Source organism: Pituophis catenifer, unplaced genomic scaffold, assembly GCF_029215685.1.
Source record: "Pituophis catenifer annectens isolate HBS135680 unplaced genomic scaffold, rPitCat1.0.hap2 SCAF_3, whole genome shotgun sequence".
Taxonomy (NCBI): domain Eukaryota; kingdom Metazoa; phylum Chordata; class Lepidosauria; order Squamata; family Colubridae; genus Pituophis; species Pituophis catenifer.
In genome coordinates, this window is record NW_027256883.1 from 28188484 (window position 1) to 28201086 (window position 12603).

A 12603-nucleotide genomic window follows, 5' to 3' on the forward strand; every position below is an offset into this window, starting at 1 on the left:
AGATTTGCCATTTTCAGGTAGGTCAAGGATGTGTGTGTGTGTGTATTGGTTGTACAAACACATATTGTAACCTTGAGGTAAGCATGTATCAGTCAGGTATGTTCAGGTAGGTTTAATTGAATGCAGATGCATGATGTGTTTTGTGCTTGCATAGAGCATTAAAATTATGCTTTTTTTATTGTCTCCTCTGCAGGTTTTTGTAGCAACTGTTTACAAATCATGCCTCTCTGCATCCAGTGCCTCAGCTGATAAAGTTTTTATGCACTTTAATCTTCTACCTGCACCCTTAAACTTTGGTACGCTGTGGAGCGGTACCTCATCTTGTGGGCGCAAACAAGTGCTAGCCAGAGTCTTGTTTCGTCTTAGTAATGTTCCAGAGGCTGAATAATATGTTTGTGGGAGAACTCAGTAATTTGCCCAGCGAAGAACCAGAGTTCAGTGAGAAAGAAGAAGAAGAAGAGTGGATTCTGGTAGACTTTATCGGTAAGATTTCTTTTAAACAGAATTGTTTAAATGGGAGATTTTAAACCAAAAAGTTCTTTATATGCAGGCAATATATTGGGCTAAACATGGATGGTGTGAGGAAGAAAATAATATCGTTTCCCCCCAAATAAGACATCCCCTGATAATAAGCCCAATCAGGCTTTTGAGCGCATGGCAATAGGGCCAAGCGCTTATTTCAATGTTCCAAAAAATATAAGACAGGATCTTATTTTTTGGGGAAAATTGTATAACTTCAAGCTGTTTAGCCCACCTTGTCAGAACTAGCATAATTTCATTGTGCTTCAACAATTGATTATAGCAGAAGACTGGCCATTCCTCATTCTTTCTTGTCCCTGTTCCAGTTTGCTCAGTTATTGTTGAACAAAAGGATAAATTCTCAAGGGCTGCTTTCTCCAACTTAGTAGCAGATTGATAGACAGCAAGGCCAAAGCAATCCTAGAGGTCATGTTGGCTGAAGTTGATAAGGATAGAGGGACAGCTTGAAGTTGGGTACTGCATGCTTTTGGTTCAAATGTTTACATTGGTGTGAAAATCCTTCTTATCCATAGTAGGAGATAATACTCATGTGCCTTCCTCAGCTACAGGAAATGGAATTTTCAATCCTATAAGTATTGAAACTAAGTATGATTCCTGCTTTTCTGTATCTACATACATACATATATAATGTAAGATATAGGTATTAATTAATTGCTGGTTTACTCTTTGGGTATTATTTTTAATTTGATGGAATGTACGGTGTTTCCTCGAAAATAAGACCCTGTCTTATATTTTTTTGAACCCTGAAATAAGTGCTTGGCCTTATTACCATGCATTCAAAAGCCCGATTGGGCTTGTTATCAGGGGATGTATTATTTTGGGGGAAACAGAGTATTATATACAGTACTTAACATGAACTGCTTGATTATTTTTGATGTTCAAAAGCTATATATAAATTCTGTAAACAATTTATATGTCGTTCCTATAAATTAATCTTCCATAACTAGGCCCTCTATGTGAGTTGAGATTTATTTATTTATTTATTTATTTGTTTGTTTGTTTGTCAGTCATATTTCTATGCTGCCCACTCTCCAAGGACTCTGGGCGGCTTACACCAAAGACAGTATACTAAATAGCATATTGCCCCCTAACAATCTGGGTCCTCATTTTACCCATCTCGGAAGGATGGAAGGCTGAGTCAACCTTGAGCCGGTGAGATTTGATCCGCTGATCTGCTGAACTAGCAGTCAGCTGAAGTAGCTGTAGTACTGCACTCTAACCACTGCACCACCTTGGCTCTTTGTTGTCAATAATAGTTGTCAACCAATAGTTGTCAACCAAGTTGTCAACAAAATATATGTTGTCAATTTATCTAGGGGTCCCTGGCTACTAGAAAGCTAACTCTAGAACAGGGGTGTCAAACTCAATTTCATTGAGGGCCACATCAGGGTTGTGTTTGACCTTGGGAGGGGCTGGGGGGGCAGCTCAACATCACTCATGTTGGGGGCACCTGTGGTGGCCCGAGTGCAATGCCAGCGAAAACTGGCTCCCGATCTCCGTTTTCGGCTACAATGGCTTCCTGCAACCCTCTGCCAGCAAAAACGGAGCTTGGGAGGGCTGTCCGCAGCCTTTGCAAACTCCATTTTTGGCTATGACAGCCTCATGCAACCCTCTGCTAGCAAAAATGGAGCTGTTTTCACTGGCAGAGGCACTGCTGGCCAGTTCTTTGCCAGGGTGGCCCTGTGGGCCAGATGTAAGCATCTCATGGGCATTAAATTTGACACCCCTGCTCTAGAATATCCAATCTCCAGCTACTTTGATCAGCTCGTGCATTTCTCTGTTATAATTCCTGATAGATTCCTGTTCAAACTTCTCTACGGTTGATGATGAAGATGAGGAGGAGGAAGTGGATGACATCTGCAAACCACCTCCTGATGACCACTCACCCATCTTTTCTTGTCTGCCTGATTCCTTGGACTGCTTAGAAGATGCCAGTGAATCCTGCTTCATCCAATTAAACTCGTGCCCCATGGAAGAAAGCTGGTTCATCACTCCCCCTCCATGTTTTACAGCAGGTGGTTTAACCACTCTCAAAGTAGAAACCAGCCCACTGGAAAATCTGCTCATTGAACATCCCAGCATGTCTGTATATGCAATCCATAATACCTGTCATAACCTCAACAAGAACAATTGTGATGAAAAAGAAGAACAGGAGGAGGAACAGGAGGAGGAGGAAGTGGAGTCCCACGATGAAAGCAATCATAGGTATGTTCTCTACTCTTTGGTTCAGGCAAAATGTAGAGGTGCTAGTAACCAAATGAAAAAATTGGGAAAATTACATTAAGACAGCATTGAAAATTATTATGAGTGGTGTGAATGATGCTATGGGCAGAATGCTTTTCTCCTTGCTCCCCTCACTCTGCCCCTTCATCACTGTCCTTCATTTGTCTTCTTCTTTGAGTTTCTTTGTATGGTATCAATGCCTTTGTCATTGCTTGCTTGTAAACAGATAACAGGAGCGAGCGAGAAGAGCATTGAAACATTTAGACGAGAAAATACCAGGAACTGGAGGCAAGTCCCCTATTAAGGTGTGGCCCTTGGCGATACCTTTTTGTCATCAAAACTGCTTGCGTTGCAAAATGGTTTTACACGCATTAAGTGAAATTCATATTTCTCAGTAGAGTGGACTTCGGACAGCTACACAAGTTAACATTTGGAGGAGGAAGAAGAAGGAAAGTGAAGGGGCATTGGTTGGATAAAAGATACAAACACATGTGAATCAAGAGCTCCTCAATATCCTCTGTACAGAGAGGAAGGCATTGGCTGTTACTTGAAGCCCTGTTAATCATCTCAATCTTCCACTCCCTTTCTCCAGCCTGTTCCTATAGAAAATTGCCAGTTGACCATGAGGCCAAAGGCTTTCCCCAACTTCCTTTAGGGAAAGAAGTACAGTATCTTTGTATCCCTTTGGGAAAAGTGCTGTTCACTGCATTTCAGTGATACTAGTTGGTTGGACTTGCACAGACTTTGGCCCTTGATTAAATTAAAGAGGACTTACGGTATTAACTGCACATGCTTGTGCTGTGAGCCATCAAGTAACTACAGATAGTTCTTGAATTACAACCGCTCACTTAGCAACCATTCTAAGTTATGATGGACCTTCCTGGAGCTACTTACAACTGGGATCAAAGTTTTGATGGCCAATCCCCCCTTCCCCTGGGTCCGGTCACATTACTGCATTTTGGGCACTCAGCAACCAGCTTACATTTATGGCTGTTTGCAATGTTCTGCAGTCATGCGACTGTTTTATGATGTTTTTGTCAAATATTGCACTTACTGAGCCGCGGTGGCGCAGTGGTTAGAGTGCAGTACTGCAGGCTACTTCTGCTGATCACCAGCTGCCAGCAGTTTGGCAGAACGAATCTCACCAGGCTCAAGGTTGACTCAGCCTTCCATCCTTACGAGATGGGTAAAATGAGGACCCAGATTGTTGGGAGCAATAGGCTGACTCTGTAAACCACTTAGAGAGGGCTGTAAAGCACTATGAAGCAGTATATAAGTCTAAGTGCTATTGCTACTTTTGGTTTTCAGCAAAACCAGGCCATAGCAAACCATTGGTTTGCTTAACTGTCGCAAAAAAAGTCATAAAATCAGGCTGGTCTTGTGGGCGATCCAATTTATGGCTGTCACAAGTTATGACCATGATGGCTCAGTTATGGTCAGAACTCAAGAACTACCTGTGCATTGATTGGGCTCACATATTCACAAATTGGAATGTGATTGACTAGTTTACTATTTGTGTTGTGTATTATTGTGGCTTCCTATGAAAACTCTCTGCCATGTGCCTGAGTCCTTGCTCTACAGCCAATGCTATCAGTTCCATCCTTGTGCTTGGAATTTTAGATCTGAAGCCCAAAGCAAAATGGGCCAACACGTCCAATGCTACATTGCTGCACTTGCTGCTCACTCAACTTTTCTTGAACAAAGTACCAAGAGTTTTCGTCCTTCCCAGAGGATAAAAGAGTTCAGCGAAAGACAATCCCTGAACAGAAACTGTCTCCGTCGCCAAAATCTCACCAGGGATCCCTACACAAGGCAACTCAAGAACAGTGGATTTTTTGTTCACCAGCCTTGCCAGCGTCAGTATAATTACTGATAGTGTTTTGCATTTTTCTCCCCAGAAATAATATTTGTTAACTATTGTGAGACAGTGAAGGTGAGAACTGTCTTAGGATGCTCGTGAGTTGTTTTTACACAATCACTTGAGTGTTACAATTCAGTTGAAAACCACTTTGATTTCAGTGTCACAAAATGCCTTTTCAATGTTTTGTTTGTAGCAGGTAAACATATACAGTATGTGTAGTAATGTTTGTGTGATTGTGCCTCTCTGCCTCCTTGTGTCAGACTTTACAAATTTTATTAGGTATGGATGGTTTTGTTTGTTTTTTATATTAGTATTTACAGCCAAGTTATAAGGCCTCTTTCAGCCATCTTGTAGTTACAGAATTTCTCAGGGTCACCCATACACTTGCAATGATCTATGTATACTATAGATTGTCTTTTAAAATATTAACATAACCATCAAAATACAGGTGGCCTGAGTGGCATTATATTCCTAATAAGGAATTTATTTTCTATGTAGCAGTAGAAGGTGAAGAGGGAAAAATGTGTAACCTAATATCTTTCTACATAGCTTTCAAAATCTCTGGTTTAGTATGGTTTACCAGTTTCCTGTGCAATGGAGGTATTTTGTAAGGGACGCAGTGGCTTAGTGGCTAAGATGCTGAGCTTGTCAATTGAATGGTCGGCAGTTCAGCGGTTCGAATCCCTAATGCTGCGTAACGGGGTGAGCTCCTGTTACTTGTCCCAGCTTCTGCCAACCTAGCAGTTCGAAAGCACGTAAAAAATGCAAGTAGAAAAATAGGGACCACCTTTGGTGGGAAGGTAACAGCGTTCCGTGCACCTTTGGCATTCAGTCATGCCAGCCACATGACCATGGAGACGTCTTCGGACAGCGCTGGATCTTCGGCTTTGAAATGGAGATGAGCACTGCCCCCCTAGAGTCGGGAACGACTAGCACATATGTGTGAGGGGAACCTTTACCTTTTAATAGACCTACAAATGAAGACCAGCGCGAACCAGGTTTTGAGTATGTGTTCCAGTTATCCTATGCTTGTATAATTAGATGATGGGAATTGTGGTCCAATATACTGTACATAGTATCCAGTTTGGGAAAGACTACTTTGAAGAACAGGAGTAAACTTTTCATAAAAAGCAGTGATAAACCATGTGGGGGAAAATCCAAAATCTATTACTTGATAATAGTTAAAGACCATTGAAATTTAACCCAATGTTTTCTAGAACTCTCAATCAGGCAAGAAGCAAAAAAAAAAAAAAAAAAAATGGAAAAGGGAGGAAGTAAGAAAGTTCTAAAATAAGGCCAGATGTCTCATATTTCAGACTTGCAGTTTGAAGTCCGTCCCAAGATGGCTATATATTGAGTATAGATTCACTATTGAGTTTTATTGGTTTCAGGTTACACCTGATCTCCATAGACAAAGGAAATGGCATGAAAATACAAAGATTATCCCTGTGGCAAAGAGCAGATAAAATGAAACATTCCTTCTTATTGTCAACAAAGCTAGAGAGTAATTTTTCTTGGTGGGTTGGTCTAAAGTCAATTACACAAAACAATGTAATATTACTTAGTGACTATTTTACAACAGAACATTTAATTAAAGGTTCTGGAAACTTGTTGAGGTTAATAGCGCTGAAATGCATAACTCTCTGCCCTGGTTTGTTTGAATGATTGCCTGCTGTGGGTGTTGCATTTTTCAAAAGCTGCACCTCCAATTTTGAACTGATTTATAAGCATGATCTGCCACATTTCAGTCCAGTAGATTCAATCTACACCAGATTGATGAAAGTTATATTTGTTTTTTTAAGGAACTGTAATTCATAGCTGCCTTCTCTAAACACACTACTATAGTCTATAAAAGATATGGATAATTGCTGACATAGAAATCTGAAATTCCTCTGGCTGTTGTTTCCTAGGCAACCCAAATTTGTCACTGTAATTGTGTGTTCCTCACTTAAGCTTAACTAACTTTTCCTTGATATTCTAAAAAGATTCATGCTTTTATACAGACACTAATTGTCAAATATCCCAAAAGAAGAGTCCAAAGAATTTACAAGCAATTTAAAACCACAGATGGCAAAGTTCAGTAGCTTTTTGTTTGTTTTCTGGCTGTCCCCACATTTTTTTTGGATATATATTTGAATTTGCCATTTGGCTTCCAGGATTCAGGAGATGTTTCTCTATTAAATTTCTGTGATTTGAATCTTGAATCCTGTTGTTCAAGTTTCTAAAAACTGCTAAAGCATTCCTTGTTTTAGTAGTCACTCAGGACCTTTCATCTGTCAGATTCACAGCACCATCACTGTATTCCCTCCCGCCCCGCTAAAACTCAGGAACCCCTTTCAAGTTTGGCTTGGATTTTAAATTGATTAAGTGAAATAACGTACTGTACCAGCAAGTGACTCTTAGCCAACTTCATCTTTTTTCCCCACACAAACTATTGGATTCTCATTGTCTACTTTTAGGAATTTTAAAATAAAGGCCACATTTATTTCTGTATTCCTGATTTAGCAAGGATTTGAAGTTAGGACTTCTAATTGAGAGGTACAGTTGCTGTCTTTACTGGATAATTTGCTAGTGATGGGGAAAAAGAAATATGTGCTTGTCAGTTTTTAACATTGGAAATAATGCTATGGTGAAAGGAATTTTTACACACAACTTTAAGCCTGACTCTTTTCCTTGTATATTTATATAGCTTGTTTTATTACGTGCCTGGAACTATTAGAGTATTAGAATTTGTTGCTTTTCAAACAATGTGTGTTTTGTGGCTAGAATATGACTTTTTATATATCTGTATATTTTTTTCCACAAACAACAAATGTAATAACTTGTAAAAATGAAGGCCTTGTGTTATGTTGAATGGTATTTCAATAACTTTGCTGGAACTGTTTTTTATACATATTATAAACAAAACTGTGCCTTTTTCAATGACTTGTACACACCAAACTTGAATTTGAAGATACAAAAAAACCCCATTCTGTTTGGATAAATACTGTATATCAGCCTATGCATTCTCAATGGCAGCTTGTTTGTGGAGCCATTTTCCTTGTGCCTGTGGCAGAACTGTTGGTAAGCAAGGTTTGGCCATCCTGTTGATACCATATACAGGTTACAGTACTTAACATCTCAAAATGACCAGAGCTTAAATGGTTTCTATACCAAGTTCTTGTTCTGGAATGAAAAGGAAATATGCAATACAGTATGTTTTGAATATTGCAATATGTTATGAAATCCTGTTGTCTAATGTCAGTTGGCTTTGATATAGTACCATTTCCTTCATTGATTTGCCTACAGCAGGGAGCAATGGGACATCTTCAGAAGCAACAAGTTAGATTTCAGATTCATAGCTGTCTTTGGCCCTTTATCATGTTGGCTGGAGCTGAGGACTGTTGAAGTCTGAGTTGACCCATAAGGAGGGCATAACGTTGCTTATCTTTCTGCTCAATCATAATCTGCAGTTCTGATCTTCACCAATGACATGTTGCTTGATAAAAACCATTTGCTGTGGGTGAGCAAGGAAGCACATTTTTCTCATACAATTCTGACGCTTAAACTTTTTTGATTTTCCATTCATTTAAAACTTAACCATTTTTCTTCTCATTATTCATTTACCAACCATACTGTATTGCCTTTATACTGGTATTGGTGAAAGAGCGCAAAATGCTGTAAAACAGGCCCTTCTAAAAAAAGGACATCAGACCTGTCACTCTTCAGATGGATTAAAAGGGGTGGTGGTGGCTGGGTTAACAAGCTATTAAAAAGTTGTTCAAACTCAATCAGTTGCTCAAGTTTGATAGATTTCTAGCCTGTTAGTTTTCAGTTTCACTGGATAGTTTATTTCTTCCCATACTTGTATCTCCACTTGAGCAATTAACCGTGGTCCAGAATAGGAATCTAACTAAAAATGAATGACAAATGAAAATTAATTGGATTTAATTTGATTATTTTTCCATTCATTTTGAAAATGCATGGGACTCATTTCTCATTCATTTTTACAATGATCTATTCCTATGAAGAAGAAATGTTTTTGCCAAGTGATTCCATATTTCAATGTGTATGCGCTAAAAGATAATATTCCTATATTTAGAAAACTAGAGTGGTTAGTAGAAATTTTCCACGCTGTCCCAATTTATTAGGCTCAGGACACATAGTACGGTATATAGACTTACCCAAAGCAGCTACTTTATGATTATGTCTACATACAGTACTGTGCTGGCTAGGAGTAAGCAGTCTCTGGCCATATGTCTACCATGCCTCATTTGGGGTCTGTTTTATGCCTAGCTGCTGAATTTTGGCGGCTAGGTTTTTTGCTAAACAATACAATGGCATTGAAGCATTTATTTCCCAGTGGCTGTACACTTGCTTAAACGCATCCAAACCACTTAATCCACCAACAAATGGTCCAGGAACTTTTGGCCATGTCCTATCATGTGATGTTACATTAACGGAACCTCCCCTGTATCTGCTGGCCTGTCAGGAAGATGTCTTGGATTGCTGCCTAAAGAAAAGTTGGATACCAATGTGTTTGTCAATACTACAGTTTGGTTTGGCATATCCGATAAACTAAATCCATTGGGCAGTTTAACATGTACGAATCACTCAGTCTTACCTGGAGAAATTGGTATCTTTTGAGCTGTCTTTATAGGCTGTTTTTTTATTGATATATTAACGGTAATATATTGGCCTGACTGAATTTGGACACCTTATCAATGTGAATTGTTGCTTTCTATTACACTCAAAGAATGTTTGAGTCAAAGCCAGACCAGGAATTTTGTAATGAAAGCCTTGTTTCAGATCAGTTACTCTCCCATCTATTCCTTGTGTGTGTTATATTTTGGGAAAGAGCATCATTTGGTCACAATGCTGGTCTACATTGTGGCCTAAAGGAATCCAAACCATGGATTCCATGGTTCTAGGGCAATTTCTTCTGTGAATTCATCACATTACCACTCTTTCAGTTGTGATAGAGGCACAGATATTTTCACATTCGCACTGCGTTGTAGGCTAGCAATCTAACAGGTCAAATAAAAGGGTTTCAAGGGTCTCCAGGAAAAAAAAGGGAAATGAATCATAGTAACCCATCTATATACCTTAAGTATTTTGTTTCATAATGTGCTCTGGAGAAACAGTCAATAAAAAGGCCAATTGATAAAAGAGTTTCCAGAATCCAATGTTTGCTCTATATTAATCAGTTCTTTGTGTGTGTGTGTAAGAGGGAGAGAGATTTACTGGAATGCTGTGAGGATAATATCTGGGAGTGGAGCAGGCATAGGTTACTCATCACATTTTAGACATTTTGATCTCTAGATTTAGCCCAATTTGCAAAACACTAAAGCTTGCTACCTTTTTGTTGATTTCAATAGTTACATCAGAATGGAAAAATCCTCCTTTAGTGGTTCTGCTGAGAAGTGTGAGGTACCAAATGATCTCCCAAGATAACTACCAACTGTGGTCTCCGATTAAATACCTTTTATGTCTAAGGAGAATCCCAATACAAATTGCAATAGATAAGGAAAATGTAATTGTAGAACAGTTCTTTGAAAGATTCATCTCTACAATTCTTTGTAGGGCTAGAAAAGTCTGAACCCCAAGACAGACAGCAATGATAGCAAATACCACTGAACTACAATAGGTGGACCAGTGGTCTGACTTCAGCTATTTGAGATTTTTTAGTCTTTTTGTTTCCCATCTCTTCTGAATCTGGTTTCAAATCCATCAAATTTATAAATATTTTATAAAAATTATTTTGTATCTACTTGAACACAGAGAAACTTTAGATACAGGCACATTTACCCATTCGTGGGTCAAACAAGCTTGTAGAGAACTGCCAGCTAATCAAAATTTGCCCTAAATGGTTTAATCTTTTCTCTTGCTTCTAGGCTCACCATCAAGGCAAATTTCCAATGTCTTTAAAATTGCAGTGTATTGGCAATTCTGCACTTGGGCTGCTTTTTGTAAGCAAGCCATCATATTGCTATAATGGGGCCTTGGGAGATGAGATGCAGGACAGGTCACTTTCAAAAATAAGGCAGATACGTTGATGTTTCTGAAACGGCTGCCTAGAGAATGGCAATTCCTTGTTAACTTATACAGGGCTATTGCCAAAGGGATATTTTGAGATAATTTACAAGTGCAAACCCTTGGTTACACATTATTTGATCACCGAGGCTCATGTAGCATACAACTACAGTTTTTTCTGGAATACTTTTCAGATAAGGCTTCTTGTTAAATATAAAATGCAATGCAACTGTTGAGAAAGACTCAGTTGATGGAATCGAGAGACAAGTACTAGAATGGCACTAACTTAACTGATTAATGAACTTACTGAAAATGCTCCCAGATTTTTTTAAAATTAGGGACATGCCTGCTCCAAAGGTACCTGCATAGAAATCTGGTGTATGCTCTCACTAATAGCATTAATGCAACATATATCTACATAGATAAATTGACATTTTAGCTATGAAAAACAGAAACATATTACTGCCATCCTATTTTCCCCCCACCAGAATATTTGAAATTGAGTTTAAGATACATTTTCCTTTGACTCCTGATGATTTCAAAGACATGTTCTTGTAATTGCAAGATTGGAGAACCTTTTTTATACCACTTCTAGTGGAAGGAGATATCTGCCAGTTTCAAGCCCTGCCTTTGCCTTGAGAATGTATCTGTTGGTCAGCTCCCTCAAAGACTTCTTCAGTCTCAGATCTTCACCACATCCATTTTACCACCTTTCCCTTTGGCACTTTATTTTTCTTTCCTTACATTTTCTTTAGCTCACAGAAGCTCAGTGGACCTTCCACCATTGCCACCAAGCAGATGTACATCATACAATCAGATGAATTCTTCAGCATCTGGGTCAAGTCAAGAGACTGGCCTTCAGTAGTATACCATTAGACCTCATTTCTCTGCTACAAGTGCTAGCCGATTCCGATGTTGAATTATAGGTAACAAGTTGCATGACCCAGGCAGCCCCTGGAAGGCCCTTACTGCTAAATGGCCTGGGCACTGGAAGTATGAGTGCTAGCAACATAAGTCAACCAATGCTACACTGTTTTTTGCCAAGGAGACAACAGCCTCCGACTGTTTCAACTGGTTCTGCAATGCAATTTCCACTTTGAAGTTCTTTTGTCATCCTAGTGTTAATCAATTAGACTTTAAATGTGACAGTGCTTTTTGTCTAGCTGTTGCAGGCTTTGATCACTTTTACTTTTGGGATTTTGCTTCCATGTATGACTGGAAGGCATATTTATGCAGTGGAGTAGATTGCAAGAAAAATATGCATGAAAGTCCTACTCTGATGTTTTTAAAAAGCATGTAAGTGTAACTGCTAGTTTGACAGATCAGTCATATGCTTATATTGTACTGGAACTGAAGATGTGCTGCCATCATGTTAGACAGCTGACTATCTAAAAAAAAATATTGAACAAGGGTGGGAGTAAACTGCCAGCAATTAGAAAGTACAAAAATAACAGGAAAATGAAAGACACAGATGATATCCATCTGCAAAATAGAACTGCACAGAAGAGAGAATTTATCATTTACCAAGAGTTAATTTGGCATCTCTCTCAAACAAATATCTTTGGATTGAAACTGAATATATATCTGATGAAAGGATTTATTGGACCACTGTTAAAATGATTTTACACTCTCTATATCAGCTAACATAACAATAAACATTTCATCTTTATGCTAATAAAGGACTATACAGGTGAAACTCGAAAAATTAGAATATCGTGCAAAAGTTCATTTATTTCAGTAATGCAACTTAAAAGGTGAAACTACTATATGAGATAGACTCATTACATGCAAAGCGAGATAGTTCAAGCCTTGATTTGTCATACTTTTGATGATTATGGCTTACAGCTCATGAAAACCCCAAATTCACAATCTCAGAAAATTAGAATATTGTGAAAAGGTTCAATATTCTAGGCTCAAAGTGTCCCACTCTAATCAGCTAATTAAGTCATAATACCTGCAAAGGGTTC

The 12603-nt window shown here is 38.7% G+C and overlaps 1 protein-coding gene across 2 annotated transcripts; it reads left to right on the forward strand.

Annotated features, from left to right (window-relative positions):
• The first annotated feature begins 277 nt into the window (after window positions 1-277).
• On the forward strand, window positions 278-4652 carry TP53INP1 (tumor protein p53 inducible nuclear protein 1). 2 transcript variants are annotated; one of them, XM_070942117.1, is made up of 3 exons: window positions 278-483; window positions 2337-2745; window positions 4384-4652. In XM_070942117.1, the coding sequence occupies exons 1-3, from the start codon at window positions 369-371 to the stop codon at window positions 4634-4636; spliced, it is 777 nt and encodes a 258-aa protein (XP_070798218.1). In that variant the 5' UTR covers window positions 278-368; the 3' UTR covers window positions 4637-4652. The 2 variants fall into 2 exon arrangements, with proteins under 2 accessions (XP_070798218.1, XP_070798219.1); XM_070942118.1 differs by lacking the exon at window positions 4384-4652 and adding an exon at window positions 2990-3101.
• Window positions 4653-12603: the final 7951 nt, after the last annotated feature.